The 20654-nt window shown below is 41.3% G+C and overlaps 1 protein-coding gene across 1 annotated transcript in view; it reads right to left on the reverse strand.

The window, feature by feature from the left end:
- The window catches only part of LOC133572817 (HHIP-like protein 1), a 69140-nt gene extending 49768 nt beyond the window's left edge, over positions 1 to 19372 (reverse strand). The window contains exon 1 of the mRNA XM_061925844.2: positions 18679 to 19372. Within this exon, the coding sequence (XP_061781828.1) occupies positions 18679 to 18966 (288 nt within the window). The 5' untranslated portion in view covers positions 18967 to 19372. The remainder of the gene's footprint in view (positions 1 to 18678) is intronic.
- Between the last annotated feature and the right edge of the window lie 1282 nt (positions 19373 to 20654).

A 20654-nucleotide genomic window follows, 5' to 3' on the forward strand; every position in this document is an offset into this window, starting at 1 on the left:
TTTTCCATTTAGCTTCACCAGTTTTAGATTATTTTTTATTCAAAATCGCTGAATTTTTGTCATGTCTGTGTAATCAAGTTTTGTTTTAAGTCATGTTTTGTTTAGTTTCTGGCTTTTCACTCCCTTGTCTTGTTTGCATGATTACCCATTAGTTTCACCTGTTCCACGTTTGGACTCATTGTGCACTCTTGTTTGTCACCATAGCAACCATTAGTTTTCACCTGTCACGTCACGCACCTGTTTCACGTTTTGAGTCACGCACCTGCTTTCACTAATCATGTCCATAGTATTTAAGTTCATTCATTTTCTGTTGTTCGTCCTGACGACAACCCGGCATTTTTGCCCCCTGTCACACTCTGTCCACCTCTGCGCACTTCATGTCCATGCCAAGTAAGTTTGTTTATTATTGCCACAGTTCGTGTTTTTTGTTGTTCATAGTTTTTTGCCCCTGTGCAAGTCTTTTGTTTTCATTAGTCAAGTTTGTACATCCGCCTTGAGCGCGCCTTTTGTTCTTTTGAGTGTTATTATTAAAAATGTATTTACCTTCACGCCATGACCAGTCCAATTCACTTTCACCTCGGGAGAACAAACCAAGCCAAAATCCTAGTCATGACAATTTTCACATTTGCCGTTCAAATACTGAGAAGAGACGGTGCGGTGAACAGCAGCCAGTCGAGGCACGTCACTCAGTGCCTCAACATGGATTACGGACTCGGCTAACTGCTGGTCTGCTGTGCAGTGAGACTGTATTGCTATATGAATTATATTATACATTTCCATAGTTTAGTTAGCTGAGGTATATAATGTACAGTGTATTTTGTCAACAACTGTATGTGTGTAACGTATTTCTTGTGCTGAGCGATCATAGAACGGCTGCAAAAGACGCACTGGCTGAGGCTCGCCTCCTGCACCCCCGTCGTAGAATGCACGGCAACCCCTGACGGGAGTGTTATATCAACTAAATCCCACACTTAAACTTTCCACGTGCAAGATTGAATCTATTTAAAAAAAAATTTTTTATAAGAAGCCAAAAAGTGCAAAAACAATAATGTTCGTGTCGGAGGAGTTGTGAATGACTGCAGGGCCACAACATTAGGTACACCTGCAGACTGCAGGTGTACCTAATTCACAACTCCTCCAACACGAACATTATTGTTTTTGCACTTTTTTGGCTTCTTATTTAATAACTTTTGTAACCTATTTTTATGGGCTTTCCTCTTTGTGATGTTAAGTTCCTGTTATGCGCTGTTATACAGTATATGCCTTGAGCTCTTATTTTGAAGACGCTAAGAGCGGAATTTTGACACGTTGGAGTGGAGCGGAAGTTTTGGAAAGAAGGTAAATAAAGTGGTCCTCGTGTAAACTGGAGCCTCCGTGTTTGTTATTTTGTAGTTTCATACAGTATAGGCGACATTTATAAACCCTCGGTTACACTTTTTTAAATAGATTCAATCTTGCACGTGGAAAGTTTAAGTGAGGGCTTTAGTTGCGGCGCATGGACTTAATTTCTAAGTAAAGGTAAGACCATAATAACGTTTTTTTTATTAAATGCGCTTTTTTGTGTGCTACAGTTTGTATGTGTAAAGTTAAAGTTAAGTTAAAGTAGCAATGATTGTCACACACACACTAGGTGTGGTGAAATGTGTCCTCTGAATTTGACCCATCCCCTTGTTCACCCCCTGGGAGGTGAGGGGAGCAGTGGGCAGCAGCGGCGCCGCGCCCGGGAATCATTTTTGGTGATTTAACCCCCAATTCCAACCCTTGATGCTGAGTGCCAAGCAGGGAAGAATGCTGGTATGAGCTTTTAAACATAACCCGTTAACTGCTGCCAATCAAATGGTGAATAAGATACTCTTTAGGGTTCATATGTTTGTAAATCTGACTGTGATGAAGTCAGTGCCTCACCAGCCATCAACCTCACCGCACGTCACTGGTTCATATCGTTGTTACTCAGCCAGCGTTTGTGGGTCTGATGGACCCGTTGCATTTTGTGGCTTTTAATGCCTCACAATCAAACACTTTATGTTCAAATACTGAACAAATGTCTGATCAGTATTTTAACATAAAAGTGTTTGATTGTGAGGCATTAAAAGCCACAAAATGCAACGGGTCCATCAGACCCACAAACGCCGGCTGAGTAACAACAATATGAACTAATATGATTCTTCTTTTGTGTTTGCAACATTGTTTGTCAACACTTTCTGCTCTCATTTTCTCGCACATTTGACCCTCTGATGTTCTGTGTACCTACACTCTGTCCTCCTCCTGTCTATGCCTGCTGTGTGTGTGTGTGTGTGTATGTGTGTGTGGTACACAGAATATCAATTTCCACACTTCTATTAGCCCCGGGTTCAGTGGACCCGGAAAACATACTTCCCAACCTTGAGACCTCCGAATTCGGGAGATGGGGGAGCGGGGTTTGGTGGTAGCGGGGGTGTATATTGTAGCGTCCCGGAAGAGTTAGTGCTGCAAGGGATTCTGGGTATTTGTTCTGTTGTGTTTATGTTGAACCGAACCGATACTCTGTTTGAAAAGTACTCGGTTCGCAGCCGAGTGTGAAGCGACTGGGATGAGAATCAGCACCTCCAAGTCCGAGTCCATGGTTCTCGCCCGGAAAAGGGTGGAGTGCCATCTCCGAGGTTGGGGAGGAGATCTTGCCCCAAGTGGAGGAGTTCAAGTACCTCGGAGTCTTGTTCACGAGTGAGGGAAGAGTGGATCGTGAGATCGACAGGCGGATCGGTGCGGCGTCTTCAGTAATGCGGACGCTGTATCGATCCGTTGTGGTGAAGAAGGAGCTGAGCCGGAAGGCAAAGCTCTCAATTTACCGGTCGATCTACGTTCCCATCCTCACCTATGGTCATGAGCTTTGGGTTATGACCGAAAGGACAAGATCACGGGTACAAGCGGCCAAAATGAGTTTCCTCCGCCGGGTGGCGGGGCTCTCCCTTAGAGATAGGGTGGGAAGCTCTGAGCTCAAAGTAAAGCCGCTGCTCCTCCACATCGAGAGGAGCTAGATGAGGTGGTTCGGGCATCTGGTCAGGATGCCACCCGAACGCCTCCCTAGGGAGGTGTTTAGGGCACGTCCGACCGGTAGGAGGCCGCGGGGAAGACCCAGGACACGTTGGGAAGACTATGTCTCCCGGCTGGCCTGGGAACGCCTCGGGGTCCCACAGGAAGAGCTGGACGAAGTGGCCGGGGAGAGGGAAGTCTAGGCTTCCCTGCTTAGGCTGCTGCCCCCGCGACCCGACCTCGGATAAGCGGAAAAAGATGGATGGATGGATGGATGGTGTTTATGTTGTGTTACGGTGCGGATGTTCTCCCGAAATGTGTTTGTCATTCTTGTTTGGTGTGGGTTCACAGTGTGGCGCATATTTGTAACAATGTTAAAGTTGTTTATACGGCCACCCTCAGTGTGATCAAGTATGCTTTTCATTCACTTAAGTGTATGTATAAGCCGCATTTATTGTGTGGCTGGGTCGGCACGCTGTTTGTACGTAGGAAAAGCCGACGTAGCGACAGATTGAAGAGGACGTTAAAGTTAGCGCCTTTAAGGCACGCCCCCCAATACTGTTGTCCGGTTGGAAATCGGGAGAAATTCGGGAGAAAAGTTGCCCCGGGAGATTTTCGGGAGGGGCACTGAAATCCGGGAGTCTCCCAGGAAAATCGGGAGGGTTGGCAAATAAATGTGTAGAGGGGGTGTATGGTGTGTGGTCATTAAATATGTATTCTGATATTATGCTCTTCACAGAAAAGTAACCAAAGTCAGTGAGTCTCAGTTTGAAAAATTAATTAATTGTATCATTTTTTTTTTTTAATAAAAAAATGAAAACGTGTCCCACAGACCCGAACACCACACAAGGGTTAAAAATGCATTCAAAAACCATCAACAGCACTTCATATTAGGGTTGTACGGTATACTGGTACTGGTATAGTATCGCGGTACTAATGAATCCAAAAACCGTACTATACTCTGTTTGAAAAGTACCGGTTCCCGTCACGTCATGACATTGCTGGTTTTACGAGCAGAGGATCATGTTCAGCGTGTAGACAGAAACGGGAGAACTGACGCATTTTGGCTTAAAAACTAAAGATAAAGGTGAAGTTATAACACTGGAACGCCCTCAGGAAGAGGTGCTTTAAAACATGGCTATGTTGCTGGCGGCTGTCAGAATAAGTTATCACAAAACTTTCAGTTCCCGGCGAGCAGACGAAAGCTGTCTTTGATCTTACCAAGCAAAAAGGCTTGTAAAACTCCACTGTGTACGGTGGGGAGCGACATGAAGGTGTCGGTTTCTTTGATCTACTGTGATCCACAGGAAGATCTTGTCTTGACCCGAGATCTACAAAGTGGAGAGGAAGCAGGAAACCGACGCGAGCTCCAGGCATCTTTTCTTTGAACTGTTTTGTGACCAAGTGCAACAGCTTTTTACGACCCCATCTCCCCTTAGAATCAGCTGTTGCCATGTAATCAGGGAAAGTCCAAATAAAAGAGGAGGTGTTCAACCATTTCGTCAGAGCGTGGTGGAAGACTGTACAAGAGTACAGCCCAGACATTTCTCCTCATTGACCTACATTGAATCTTGTCTCTGTTTAATTCCTTGCTTCTTGTCTGTTTAATAGATGTCATCAGTGTTTTAGCTACTTCTAAATCACTAATCCTCGCCTCCTTGGGGAGAAATAAAGTAAGTTTCGTGGCAGTATCATCCTTGCAGGATGAGGAATAGCTAAACATGCTTCACTACACAAGCTAGTACCTCTGAATGTAAACAAAAGCCATGTGTGGATCTACACCCAACATCAAGAAGAGTGTGAATATATTTTAAAGTTGTTTTAGAGGCTTTGAAGGCTTCAACGGTGCCTTCAAGCGTTTTTTTTATCATGTGTTCTTGCCTCTCAATAACAATTGTGAGCAATTGCAGTTCCCCTTTAAAGTGCAAGGCTTGGACCAGAACCACTTGGCCCAGAAAAGACATCTAAATGCAGCCGGGCCTAAATGGAGGGACGTCTCGTAGGGTCGATACTGTAGTCCGCTGCGAGGAAATGACAGCAGACCGGTGCAGCGTGAGTCATGGTTGTGAGAAGTGGCTGCTCCTTCAGACCACGTCTGCTGACTTTGAGGTCTGGGTCAGTCCCTCCCTCCGGTTATGAAAGTCACACTGTGATTTGATTATAAGGCTCAATTAACTTGAGTCATGGCTTAAAATTATTCCTTGTTACAGCAATTTGAAATTGTTACCTTGTTGTTCTGGGCTGAATAAAACGCCTTAGAAGCGACTAGCTTTGACCTTGGTTCTGATGAATGCACCTTGTGTTTCTTACCTATGCACTCACACTCATAAATATTATTCATGGTGTCATGAAGTACCAGTCTGGAGAGAGTGAAGGAGGATTTTGTAGGAAACTAAGTGGACAAAAACATGAGAGATGGGCAACTATTTTAGACACTACCTACACATTTGGATAGTTTGGTTCATCATCATTCTATTACGTGTACTTACTTCTTTTTTGTAGAATAAATTGTTCAAGTTCAATTCTAATACCTCATCTGTTGGAATAATTGTTTGTAAGTTATCACAAAAGAAACGTTGTATTATGAATGCTGTCTTTCGAGGCCTAACAAGAGGAAGAATGCTCGTGAAACGCCACTGTGATTTCAACACGGACAGATGGCAGGATCTGCTCAACTTCCAGAGGAACTCTCTTTGAAGTGTTAAACGAACTCTCTTTGAAATATTTCACAAACTCTCTTCCAACTATTTGGTAACCGAGGTCAACGCTATTTACGACCCGCTGCCCTCTTGAAGTCCCTGTGGTCAGGAGACGGGAGGGGTTATCCATTGTCCTCCAACACCTGCCCCAGCTGGATCCAGGAAGAGCCCAAGCCCGAGAAATCCTCTTCTTGGACTTCAATGAGACCGAAAACAATGACTGTTTTAAATACTTCCCATTCCTGCTGTGACATGTGTTGGTGCGTGAACATTGAACATCTGAATAAATGAGGAGACGAAAACCTTCTTCGTCAGAGCGTGGTGCAGGACTGTACAGAGAGTGCAGTGGCCATGTCTCTCCTCAATATTGAGTCCAAATTGAATTCTGTCTCTGTTTGATTCCTTGCCTTTTGTCTTGTTTAATAGATGTCCTCAGTGTTTGAACGTGACATCATCATTTGAGACCTTAGAACAAAAAAATATGTGAGGACTCCCCCCTCCTAAAAGAGAGCGTTCCTGATAGACTTGTTTAAGTCTAAGTCTAAGTCTAAGTCTAAAGCATGGCAATAGGTGGACAAAAACATGAGAGATGGGCAACTATTTTAGAGACTACTTCGACATTCGGATAGTTTGGTTCATCATCATTCTACTATTTGTAGAATACCTCATCATTTGAGACCTTAGAACAAAAAAATCTCTGAGGACCATCGCCTCCTAAAAGAGAGTGTTCCTAATAGACTTGTCTAAGTCTAAGTCTAAGTCTAAGGCATAGCAATAAGTGGACAAAAACATGAGAGATGGGCAACTATTTTAGAAACTACCTAGACATTCGGATAGTTTGGTTAATCATCATTCTATTATGTGTGCTTACTTTTTTTTTGTAGAATAAATTGTTCAACTTCAATTCTAATACCTCATCATTTGAGACCTTGGAACAAAAAAATATCTGGAGGACTCTCCCCTCCTAAAAGAGAGGGTTCCTAATAGGCTTGTCTAAGTCTAAGTCTAAGTCTAAGTCTAAGGCATGGCAATAGGTGGACAAAAACATGAGAGATGGGCAACTATTTTAGAGACTACTTCGACATTAGGATAGTTTGGTTCATCATCATTCTATTATTTGTAGAATACCTCATCATTTGAGACCTTAGAACAAAAAAATCTCTGAGGACCATCCCCTCCTAAAAGAGAGCGTTCCTAATAGACTTATCTAAGTCGAGTCTAAGTCTAAGGCATAGCAATAAGTGGACAAAAACATGAGAGATGGGCAACTATTTTAGAGACTACCTAGACATTCGGATAGTTCGGTTCATCATCATTCTACTATTTGTAGAATACCTCATCATTTGAGACCTTAGAACAAAAAAATCTCTGAGGACCATCCCCTCCTAAAAGAGAGTGTTCCTAATAGACTTGTCTAAGTCGAGTCTAACTCTAAGGCATAGCAATAAGTGGACAAAAACATGAGAGATGGGCAACTATTTTAGAAACTACGGAGCCATTCGGATAGTTTGGTTCATCATCATTCTATTATTTGTACTTACTTATTTTTTCGTAGAATAAATTGTTCAACTTCAATTCTAATACCTCATCATTTGAGACCTTAGAACAAAAAAATATCTGGAGGACTCTCCCCTCCTAAAAGAGAGTGTTCCTAATAGGCTTGTCTAAGTCTAAGGCGTGGCAATAGGTGGACAAAAACATGAGAGATGGGCAACTATTTTAGAGACTACGTAGACATTCGGATAGTTTGGTTCATCATCATTCTACTATTTGTAGAATACCTCATCATTTGAGACCTTAGAGCAAAACAATCTGTGAGGACTCTCGCCTCCTAAAACAGAGTGTTCCTAATAGACTTGTCTAAGTCTAAGTCTAAGGCAAAGGCATAGCAATAAGTGGACAAAAACATGAGAGATGGCAACTATTTTAGAGACTACCTAGACATTCAGATAGTTTGGTTCATCATCATTCTATTATGTGTACTTACTTCTTTTTTTGTAGAATAAATTGTTCAACTTCAATTCTAATACCTCATCATTTGAGACCTTGGAACAAAAAACTCTGAGGACTCTCCCCTCCTAAAAGAGAGCGTTCCCAATAGACTTATCTGAGTCGAGTCTAAGTCTAAGGCATAGCAATAAGTGGACAAAAACATGAGAGATAGGCAACTATTTTAGAGACTACCGAGACATTCGGATAGTTTGGTTCATCATCATTCTACTATTTGTAGAATACCTCATCATTTGAGACCTTAGAACAAAAAAATCTCTGAGGACCATCCCCTCCTAAAAGAGAGCGTTCCTAATAGACTTATCTAAGTCGAGTCTAAGTCTAAGTCTAAGGCATAGCAATAAGTGGACAAAAACATGAGAGATGGGCAACTATTTTAGAGACTACCTAGACATTCGGATAGTTTGGTTCATCATCATTCTACTATTTGTAGAATACCTCATCATTTGAGACCTTAGAACAAAAAAATCTCTGAGGACCATCCCCTCCTAAAAGAGAGTGTTCCTAATAGACTTGTCTAAGTCGAGTCTAAGTCTAAGGCATAGCAATAGGTGGACAAAAACATGAGAGATGGGCATCTATTTTAGAGACTACTTCGACATTCAGATAGTTTGGTTCATCATCATTCTATTATTTGAACTTACTTCTTTTTTTGTAGAATAAATTGTTCAACTTCAATTCTAATACCTCATCATTTGAGACCTTAGAACAAAAACCTCTCTGAGGACTATCCCCTCCTAAAAGATAGTGTTCCTAATAGACTTGTCTAAGTCTAAGTCTAAGTCTAAGGCATAGCAATAAGTGGACAAAAACATGAGAGATGGGCAACTATTTTAGAAACTACGGAGCCATTCGGATAGTTTGGTTCATCATCATTCTATTATTTGTACTTACTTGTTTTTTCGTAGAATAAATTGTTCAACTTCAGTTCTAATACCTCATCATTTGAGACCTTAAAAGTTCTGTGAGGACTCTCCCCTCCTAAAAGAGAGTGATCCTAATAGACTTGTCTAAGTTTAAGTCTAAGTCTAAGACATAGCAATAAGTGGACAAAAACATAAGAGATGGGCAACTATTTTAGAGACTACCTAGACATTCAGATAGTTTGGTTCATCATCATTCTATTATTTGTACTTACTTCTTTTTTGTAGAATAAATTGGTAAACTGGTAAACTTTGGTAACTGGTAAAAATTGGTAAACTTCAAATCTGTCAGGACTCTTCCTAAAAGACAGCATTCCTAATAGACTTGTCTAAGTCTAAGTCTAAGGCATAGCAATAGGTGGACAAAAACATGAGAGATGGGCATCTATTTTAGAGACTACTTCGACATTCAGATAGTTTGGTTCATCATCATTCTATTATTTGAACTTACTTCTTTTTTGTAGAATAAATTGTTCAACTTCAATTCTAATACCTCATCATTTGAGACCTTAGAACAAAAAAATATCTGAGGACTATCCCTTCCTAAAAGATAGTGTTCCTAATAGACTTGTCTAAGTCTAAGTCTAAGTCTAAGTCTAAAGCATAGCAATAGGTGGACAAAAACATGAGAGATGGGCAACTATTTTAGAGACTACTTCGACATTCGGATAGTTTGGTTCATCATCATTCTACTATTTGTAGAATATCTCATCATTTGAGACCTTAGAACAAAAAAATCTCTGAGGACTCTCGCCTCCTAAAAGAGAGCGTTCCTAATAGACTTGTCTAAGTCGAGTCTAAGTCTAAGGCATAGCAATAAGTGGACAAAAACATGAGAGATGGGCATCTATTTTAGAGACTACCTAGACCAGGGGTCGGCAACCCGCGGCTCTAGAGCCGCATGCAGCTCTTTAGCGCCGCCCTAGTGGCTCTCTGGAGCTTTTTCAAAAAATTTGTGAAAAATGGAAAAAGATGAGGGGAAAAAAAATCTATTTTGGTTTTAATATGTTTTCTGTAGGAGTCCAAACATGACACAAACCTCCCTAATTGTTGCAAAGATCACTGTTTATATTAAACATGCTTCACTGATTCGAGTATTTGGCGAGCCCCGTTTTGTCCTACTAATTTTGGCGGTCCATGAACTCACCGTAGGTTGTTTAGATCAGGGGTCGGCAACCCGCGGCTCTAGAGTCGCATGCAGCTCTTTAGCGCCGCCCTAGTGGCTCTCTGGAGCTTTTTCAAAAAATGTATGAAAAATGGAAAAACATGAGGGGGAAAAAAAATCTATTTTTGTTTTAATATGGTTTCTGTAGGAGGACAAACATGACACAAACCTCCCTAATTGTTACAAAGCACACTGTTTATATTAAACATGCTTCACTGATTCGAGTATTTGGCGAGCGCCGTTTTGTCCGACTAATTTTGGCGGTCCTTGAACTCACCGCCGTTTGTTTACATGTATAACTTTCTCCGACTTTCTAGGACGTGTTTTATGCCACTTCTTTTTCTGTCTCATTTTGTCCACCAAACTTTTAAGGTTGTGCATGAAAGGTGAGTTTTGTTGATGTTATTGACTTGTGTGGAGTGCTAATCAGACATATTTGGTCACTGCATGACTGCAAGCTAATCGATGCTAACAGGCTATTTAGGCTAGCTATATGTACATATTGCATCATTATGCCTCATTTGTAGCTATATTTGAGCTCATTTAGTTTCCTTTAAGTCCTCTTAATTCAATTTATATCTCATGACACACTATCTGTATGTAATATGGCTTTTAATTTTTTGCGGCTCCAGACAGATTTGTTTTTGTATTTTTGGTCCTATATGGCTCTTTCAACATTTCGGGTTGCCGACCCCTGACCTAGACATTCGGATAGTTTGGTTCATCATCATTCTGTTATGTGTACTTACTTCTTTTTTTGTAGAATAAATTGTTCATCTTCAATTCTAATACCTCATCATTTGAGACCTTAGAACAAAAAAATCTCTGAGGACTATCCCCTTCTAAAAGAGAGTGTTCCTAATAGGCTTGTCTAAGTCTAAGTCTAAGGCATAGCAATAAGTGGACAAAAACATGAGAGATGGGCAACTATTTTAGAGACTACCTAGACATTCAGATAGTTTGGTTCATCATTATTCTATTATTTGAACTTACTTCTTTTTTGTAGAATAAATTGTTCAACTTCAATTCTAATACCTCATCATTTGAGACCTTAGAACAAAAAAATCTCTGGAGGACTCTCCCCTCCTAAAAGAGAGTGTTCCTAATAGGCTTGTCTAAGTCTAAGGCATAGCAATAGGTGGACAAAAACATGAGAGATGGGCAACTATTTTAGAGACTACTTCGACATTAGGATAGTTTGGTTCAACATCATTCTACTATTTGTAGAATACCTCATCATTAGAGACCTTAGAGCAAAGAAATCTGTGAGGACTCTCGCCTTCTAAAACAGAGTGTTCCTAATAGACTTGTCTAAGTCTACCGGTAAGTCTAAGTCTAAGTCTAAGGCATAGCAATAAGTGGACAAAAACATGAGAGATGGGCAACTATTTTAGAGACTACTTCGACATTCGGATAGTTTGGTTCATCATCATTCTATTATGTGTACTTACTTCTTTTTTTGTAGAATAAATTGTTCAACTTCAATTCTAATACCTCATCATTTGAGACCTTAGAACAAAAAAATCTCTGAGAACTCTCCCCTCCTAAAAGAGAGTGTTCCTAATAGACTTGTCTAAGTCGAGTCTAAGTCTAAGGCATAGCAATAAGTGGACAAAAACATGAGAGATGGGCAACTATTTTAGAGACTACTTCGACATTCGGATAGTTTGGTTCATCATCATTCTACTATTTGTAGAATACCTCATCATTTGAGACCTTAGAACAAAAAAATCTATGAGGACTCTCCCCTCCTAAAAGAGAGCGTTCCTAATAGACTTGTCTAAGTCTAAGTCTAAGTCTAAGGCATAGGAATAAGTGGACAAAAACATGAGAGATGGGCAACTATTTTAGAAACTACGGAGCCATTCGGATAGTTTGGTTCATCATCATTCTATTATTTGTACTTACTTATTTTTTCGTAGAATAAATTGTTCAACTTCAGTTCTAATACCTCATCATTTGAGACCTTAAAAGAAAAAGTTCTGTGAGGTCTATCCCCTCCTAAAAGAGAGTGTTCCTAATAGACTAGGCTTGTCTAAGTCTAAGTCTAAGCCTAAGTCTAAAGCATAGCAATAAGTGGACAAAAACATGAGAGATGGGCAACTATTTTAGAGACTACTTCGACATTCGGATAGTTTGGTTCATCATCATTCTACTATTCGTAGAATACCTCATCATTTGAGACCTTAGAACAAAAAAATCTGTGAGGATTCTCCCCTCCTAAAAGAGAGCGTTCCTAATAGACTTGTCTAAGTCGAGTTTAAGTCTAAGGCATAGCAATAAGTGGACAAAAACATGAGCGATGGGCATCTATTTTAGAGACTACCTAGACCAGGGGTCGGCAACCCGCGGCTCTAGAGTCGCATAGCGCCGCCCTAGTGGCTCTCTGGAGCTTTTTCAAAAAATGTATGAAAAATGGAAAAAGATGCGGGAGAAAAAAATCTATTTTTGTTTTAATATGTTTTCTGTAGGAGTCCAAACATGACACAAACCTCCCTAATTGTTACAAAGCACACTGTTTATATTAAACATGCTTCACTGATTCGAGTATTTGGCGAGCGCCGTTTTGTCCTACTAATTTTGGCGGTCCAGGAACTCACCGTAGTTTGTTTAGATCAGGGGTCGGCAACCCGCGGCTCTAGAGCCGCATGCAGCTCTTTAGCGCCGCCCTAGTGGCTCTCTGGAGCTTTTTCAAAAAATGTATGAAAAATGGAAAAACATGAGGGGGAAAAAAAATCTATTTTTGTTTTAATATGGTTTGTGTAGGAGGACAAACATGACACAAACCTCTCTAATTGTTATAAATCACACTGTTTATATTAAACATGCTTCACTGATTCGAGTATTTGGCGAGCGCCGTTTTGTCCTACTAATTTTGGCGGTCCTTGAACTCACCGCCGTTTGTTTAGATGTATAACTTTCTCCGACTTTCTAGGACGTGTTTTATGCCACTTCTTTTTCTGTCTCATTTTGTCCACCAAACTTTTAAGGTTGTGCATGAAAGGTGAGTTTTGTTGATGTTATTGACTTGTGTGGAGTGCTAATCAGACATATTTGGTCACTGCATGACTGCAAGCTAATCAATGCTAACATGCTATTTAGGCTAGCTATATGTACATATTGCATCATTATGCCTCATTTGTAGCTATATTTGAGGTCATTTAGTTTCCTTTAAGTCCTCTTGATTCAATTTATATCTCATGACACACTATCTGTATGTAATATGGCTTTTAATTTTTTTGCGGCTCCAGACAGATTTGTTTTTGTATTTTTGGTCCTATATGGCTCTTTCAACATTTTGGGTTGCCGACCCCTGACCTAAACATTCAGATAGTTTGGTTCATCATCATTCTGTTATGTGTACTTACTTCTTTTTTTGCAGAATAAATTGTTCAACTTCAATTCTAATACCTCATCATTTGAGACCTTAGAACAAAAAAATATCTGAGGACTATCCCCTCCTAAAAGAGAGTGTTCCTAATAGACTTGTCTAAGTCTAAGTCTAAGTCCAAGGCATAGCAATAAGTGGACAAAAACATAAGAGATGGGCAACTATTTTAGAGACTACTTCGACATTCAGATAGTTTGGTTCATCATCATTCTATTATTTGTACTTACTTCTTTTTTTGCAGAATAAATTGTTCAACTTCAATTCTAATACCTCATCATTTGAGACCTTGGAACAAAAAAATATCTGGAGGACTCTCCCCTCCTAAATGAGAGCGTTCCTAATAGGCTTGTCTAAGTCTAAGTCTAAGTCTAAGGCATGGCAATAGGTGGACAAAAACATGAGAGATGGGCAACTATTTTAGAGACTACTTCGACATTAGGATAGTTTGGTTCATCATCATTCTACTATTTGTAGAATATCTCATCATTTGAGACCTTAGAACAAAAAAATCTGTGAGGACTCTCGCCTCCTAAAACAGAGTGTTCCTAATAGGCTTGTCTAAGTCTAAGGCTAAGGCTAAGGCTAAGGCATAGCAATAAGTGGACAAAAACATGAGAGATGGGCAACTATTTTAGAGACTACCTAGACATTCGGATAGTTTGGTTCATCATCATTCTATTATGTGTACTTACTTCTTTTTTCGTAGAATAAATTGTTCAACTTAAATTCTAATACCTCATCATTTGAGACCTTAGAACAAAACAATCTCTGAGGACTCTCCCCTCCTAAAAGATAGTGTTCCTAATAGACTTGTCTAAGTCTAAGTCTAAGTCTAAGGCATAGCAATAGGTGGACAAAAACATGAGAGATGGGCAACTATTTTAGAGACTACCTAGACATTCGGGTTGGTTTGGTTCATCATCATTCTATTATTTGTACTTACTTCTTTATTTTGGAGAATAAATTGTTCAACTTCAATTCTAATACCTCATCATTTAAGACCTTAGAACAAAAAAAATATCTGAGGACTATCCCCTCCTAAAAGAGAACGTTCCTAATAGGCTTGGATTATTAATGTTGCGTTGGGTTAAATTAACCCAGCGTTGGTTTGGTCTAATAGTTACCCAGCAGCCGGGTTGAAAACTACCCAGATTGGGTAGTTTTCTACCCAGCAGTTTTTCGAGTGTAGGACACTACTCCTTTTACCTGACAGAGAATGTTGCATTGGGTTCAATTAACCCAGCGTTGGTTTGGTCTGATAGTTACCCAGCAGCCGGGTTGAAAACTACCCAGATTGGGTAATTTTCTACCCAGCAGTTTTTCGAGTGCAGGACACTACTCCTTTAACCTGACAGAGAATATTGCATTGGGTTAAATTAACCCAGCGTTGGTTTGGCTGGTTAACTATCGGACCAAACCAACGCTGGGTTGATTTAACCCAGATTGGGTAGTTTTCAACCTAGCTGCTGGGCACTTTTCTACCCAGCAACCGGGTTGAAAACTATCCAGATTGGGTAATTTTCTACCCAATAGTTTTTTCGAGTGCAGGACACTACTCCTTTTACCTGACAGAGAATGTTGCGTTGGGTTAATTTAACCCAGCGTTGGTTTGGTCTGATAGTTACCCAGCAGCCGGGTTGAAAACTACCCAGCAACTGGTTTGAAAACTACCCAAATTGGGTAGTTTTCTACCCAGCAACTGGTTTGAAAACTACCCAGATTGGGTAATTTTTTTCCCAGCAGTTTTTCAAATGCAGGACACTACTCCTTTTACCTGACAGAGAATGTTGCGATGGGTTAAATTAACCCAGCGTTGGTTTGATCTGATAGTTACCCAGCAGCCGGGTTGAAAACTACCCAGCAACTGGTTTGAAAACTACCCAGATTGGGTAATTTTCTACCCAGCAGTTTTTCGAATGCAGGACACTACTCCATTTACCTGACAGAGAATGTTGCGTTGGGTTCAATTAACCCAGCGTTGGTTTGGTTTGATAGTTACCCAGCAGCCGGGTTGAAAACTACCCAGATTGGGTAGTTTTCTACCCAGCAACTGATTTGAAAACTACCCAGATTGGGTAGTTCTCTACCTAGCAGTTTTTTGAGTGCAGGACACTACTCCTTTTACCTGACAGAGAATGTTGCATTGGGTTAAATTAACCCAGCGTTGGTTTGGCTGGTTAACTATCGGACCAAACCAACGCTGGGTTGATTTAACCCAGATTGGGTAGTTTTCAACTCAGCTGCTGGGTACTTTTCTACCCAGCAACCTCCTTTTACCTGACAGAGAATGTTTTGTTGGGTTAAATTAACCCAGCATTGGTTTGGTCTGATAGTTACCCAGCAGCCGGGTTGAAAACTACCCAGCAACTGGTTTGAAAACTACCCAGATTGGGTAGTTTTCTACCCAGCAACTGGTTTGAAAACTACCCAGATTGGGTATTTTTTTACGCAGCAGTTTTTCGAATGCAGGACATTACTCCTTTTACCTGACAGAGAATGTTGCGATGGGTTAAATTACCCAGCGTTAAGTCTGACAGTTACCCAGCAGCCGGGTTGAAAACTACCCAGCAACTGGTTTGAAAACTACCCAAATCGGGTAATTTTCTACCCAGCAATTTTTCGAATACAGGACACTACTCCATTTACCTGACAGAGAATGTTGCGTTGGGTTCAATTAACCCAGCGTAGGTTTGGTCTGATAGTTACCCAGCAGCCGGGTTGAAAACTACCCAGATTGGGTAGTTCTCTACCTAGCAGTTTTTTGAGTACAGGACACTACTCCTTTTACCTGACAGAGAATGTTGCATTGGGTTAAATTAACCCAGCGTTGGTTTGGTCTGATAGTTACCCAGCAGCCGGGTTGAAAACTACCCAGCAACTGGTTTGAAAACTACCCAAATTGGGTAGTTTTCTACCCAGCAACTGGTTTGAAAACTACCCAGATTGGGTAATTTTTTACCCAGCAGTTTTTCGAATGCAGGACACTACTCCTTTTACCTGACAGAGAATGTTGCGATGGGTTAAATTAACCCAGCGTTGGTTTGATCTGATAGTTACCCAGCAGCCGGGTTGAAAGCTACCCAGCAACTGGTTTGAAAACTACCCAGATTGGGTAATTTTCTACCCAGCAGTTTTTCGAATGCAGGACACTACTTCATTTACCTGACAGAGAATGTTGCGTTGGGTTCAATTAACCCAGCATTGGTTTGGTCTGATAGTTACCCAGCAGCCGGGTTGAAAACTACCCAGATTGGGTAGTTTTCTACCCAGCAACTGATTTGAAAACTACCCAGATTGGGTAGTTCTCTACCTAGCAGTTTTTTGAGTGCAGGACACTACTCCTTTTACCTGACAGAGAATGTTGCATTGGGTTAAATTAACCCAGCGTTGGTTTGGTCTGATAGTTACCCAGCAGCTGGGTTGAAAACTACCCAGAATGGGTAGTTTTCTACCCAGCAACTGGTTTGAAAACTACCCAGATTGGGTAATTTTCTACCCAGCAGTTTTTCGAGTGCAGGACACTATTCCATTTACCTAACAGAGAATGTTGCATCGGGTTAAATTAACCCAGCATTGGTTTGGCTGGGTAACTATCGGACCAAACCAACGCTGGGTTGATTTAACCCAGATTGGGTAGTTTTCAATCTAGCTGCTGGGTACTTTTCTACCCAGCAACCTCCTTTTACCTGACAGAGAATGTTTCGTTGGGTTAAATTAACCCAGCGTTGGTTTGGTCTGATAGTTACCCAGCAGCCGGGTTGAAAACTACCCAGCAACTGGTTTGAAAACTACCCAGATTGGGTAGTTTTCTACCCAGCAACTGGTTTGAAAACTACCCAGATTGGGTAATTTTTTACCCAGCAGTTTTTCGAAGGCAGGACATTACTCCTTTTACCTGACAGAGAATATTGCGATGGGTTAAATTACCCAGCGTTAGTTTGGTCTGACAGTTACCCAGCAGCCGGGTTGAAAACTACCCAGCAACTGGTTTGAAAACTACCCAGATTGGGTAATTTTCTACCCAGCAGTTTTTCGAATGCAGGACACTACTTCATTTACCTGACAGAGAATGTTGCGTTGGGTTCAATTAACCCAGCGTTGGTTTGGTCTGATAGTTACCCAGCAGCCGGGTTGAAAACTACCCAGATTGGGTAGTTTTCTACCCAGCAACTGATTTGAAAACTACCCAGATTGGGTAGTTCTCCACCTAGCAGTTTTTTGAGTGCAGGACACTACTCCTTTTACCTGACAGAGAATGTTGCATTGGGTTAAATTAACCCAGCGTTGGTTTGGCTGGTTAACTATCGGACCAAACCAACGCTGGGTTGATTTAACCCAGATTGGGTAGTTTTCAACTCAGCTGCTGGGTACTTTTCTACCCAGCAACCTCCTTTTACCTGACAGAGAATGTTGCGTTGGGTTAAATTAACCCAGCGTTGGTTTGGTCTGATAGTTACCCAGCAGCCGGGTTGAAAACTACCCAGCAACTGGTTTGAAAACTACCCAGATTGGGTAGTTTTCTACCTAGCAACTGGTTTGAAAACTACCCAGATTGGGTAATTTTTTACCCAGTAGATTTTCAAATGCAGGACACTACTCCTTTTACCTGACAGAGAATGTTGCGATGGGTTCAATTAACCCAGCGTTGGTTTGGTCTGATAGTTACCCAGCAGCTGGGTTGAAAACTACCCAGAATGGGTAGTTTTCTACCCAGCAACTGATTTGAAAACTACCCAGATTGGGTAGTTCTCTACCTAGCAGTTTTTTGAGTGCAGGACACTACTCCTTTTACCTGACAGAGAATGTTGCATTGGGTTAAATTAACCCAGCGTTGGTTTGGTCTGATAGTTACCCAGCAACTGGTTTGAAAACTACCCAGATTGGGTAATTTTCTACCCAGCAGTTTTTCGAGTGCAGGACACTATTCCATTTACCTGACAGAGAATGTTGCATCGGGTTAAATTAACCCAGCATTGGTTTGGCTGGGTAACTATCGGACCAAACCAACGCTGGATTGATTTAACCCAGATTCAACCTAGCTGCTGGGTACTTTTCTACCCAGCAACCGGGTTGAAAACTATCCAGATTGGGTAATTTTCTACCCAGCAGTTTTTTCGAGTGCAGGACACTACTCCTTTTACCTGACAGAGAATGTTGCGTTGGGTTAAATTAACCCAGCGTTGGTTTGGTCTGATAGTTACCCAGCAGCCGGGTTGAAAACTACCCAGCAACTGGTTTGAAAACTACCCAAATTGGGTAGTTTTCTACCCAGCAACTGGTTTGAAAACTACCCAGATTGGGTAATTTTCTACCCAGCAGTTTTTTGAATGCAGGACACTACTCCTTTTACCTGACAGAGAATGTTGCGTTGGGTTCAATTAACCCAGCGTTGATTTGGTCTGATCGTTACCCAGCAGCCGGGTTGAAAACTACCTAGATTGGGTAGTTCTCAACCCCAGTGCAGGACACTACTCCATTTACCTGACAGATAATGCTGCGTATGTACTTCCCACAGGTGGCGTAGCCCACGTGGTCGAAGTTCTCCATGATGGTGTAGAACTTGACCGACAGCCGATGATCCTTCTCGTCGTCGCAGCATCCGAACTTGGAGTAGTCCTTGCAGAAGAGCAGCGGCTGCCGGGGCTCGAACGGCGGCTTGTAGTCCAAACACTGCGGATGACAGCACCCCCACCTCACCTGGACCAGCAGCAGCGTGGCCAGGGACAGGCGAGCGGAGAAGTGCTTCCGGGTGCATATCGGTGAGGTCATTTTTTTGGTGGTTTTGAGTATACAGACTGGTAACAACGTACAGGTCAGTATGGACTATGTGGACTTAGACGTCAGGCATGGTTCAGTGTGGGCATCGGTCACAGGTCTGCACAAAAAGTGGTGCTTTCTTCCAGAAACGTGAGGTGGTTTGTGCTCCTCGTTCTTCAGTCTTGACAAGAGCGGCCCAGTCCATGACGTGACGAACGGTCCCAAGCAAAACAACCCGGAGGAGATATGCAATCCACTCAAAGGGAGGTGTAGAGAAAAGAGTTACTCCATCTTAGAGGACTGGCTTGTTTTCTCTGGACATGTGCTGGCGAGCTGCAGCCAGCAGACGCCATGCATCCAGACAGCGAGAGAGAGAGAGAGAGAGAGAGATTCTTTCATTCAGAGTTGCAGCAAGCCACGCTGCAAGGTCCCTCCCTCTTGCCTCCACCTCCTGTCCCCGTCTTCTCCTTTCCTACAAAGACGCGTGCATTCCTTCTCCTAGCATGTGGTCCACGTTGCCCTGAACTTGCAACTTTACAAATCCCCTCCCCGCTTTTTTACCCTCCTCGGCATTCCCAGACCTCCTCCTTGGTCTCTGTCCTTCCCAAACCGACGCGTTCGTGTGTAAGTGTGTGTGTGTGTGTGTGTGTGTGTCCTTGTACTTCTACCCCTCTCGAGACGTCAACAAGGAAAAGTACCTTCCATATGAGGACCGGTGAACAAAGTTAGGACCGAAATCATGGTCCCAATACGGAAAACCATTGCAATGCTAGAGTCCGTGAACATTGCTCCAAAGTCAGGATTTTTTTTGGTCGATTTATTGTGCATACAAAAGTAACCGTTGACATTTGCACCCCTGGTGGTGGAATCTATCAAAATGAGGGTGGTCCCAAAAAGGAGGGATTTTTTTAAACTGACTGTGTGTCGGTTTTAAAAGTGCTCCCCCTCTGGTCAACATATGTAATAACAAGTGTGTGTAAGAAATTGAAATGCGCCACATTTGGCCAAAATTAATTAAAAAACAAATGCATGTGTATATAGAGACATACTATAATAACTTGAAGAAAATAATTAAGATTAAAAACCAATTACAAACAAAAATAAATTCTTACAATGTGTCGACTTTTTTCTTATAAAGTTGGGAACAATTTCTCATATTCTTTCTGTTTCTGTAATATTGCAATATTTTCTCGTAAAATTATTACTTTTTTTATGTAAAATAATTACTTTTTAATGGGAAATTTGTCATATAAAATTTTGACTTTTATCACAATGTTGTTATTATAATATTGTCAAAATGTTTAGCTTTTTCTTGTAAATTTGCGACTGTTATTGAGTAAAATTCCAACTCTTATCATAATATTGCACAAATGTTCAGTTTTTCTTGTAAAATTTTGACTTGCGTTCAGTAAAATGACGACTTTTATTATAATACTGCCAAAATTCTAAGTTTTTCTTGTGAAACTGTGACCTTTTTCTTGTGAAATTCCAACTAATTTTTGTTGTAAATACACATCTTTATATATCTAGAAAGGCTGGTCCTAAAGAGGTAGGCATTATTCTTAGGTCTCAAGAAGGTAAGAAATACAAGAATGTGTGTGTGTGAGTGTGTGTGTGTGTGTGTGTGTGTGTGTGTGTGTGTGTGTGTGTGTGTGTGTGTGTGTGTGTGTGTGTGTGTGTTCTTGTATTTATACCCTTCT

Source organism: Nerophis lumbriciformis, linkage group LG30 (assembly GCF_033978685.3).
Source record: "Nerophis lumbriciformis linkage group LG30, RoL_Nlum_v2.1, whole genome shotgun sequence".
Taxonomy (NCBI): domain Eukaryota; kingdom Metazoa; phylum Chordata; class Actinopteri; order Syngnathiformes; family Syngnathidae; genus Nerophis; species Nerophis lumbriciformis.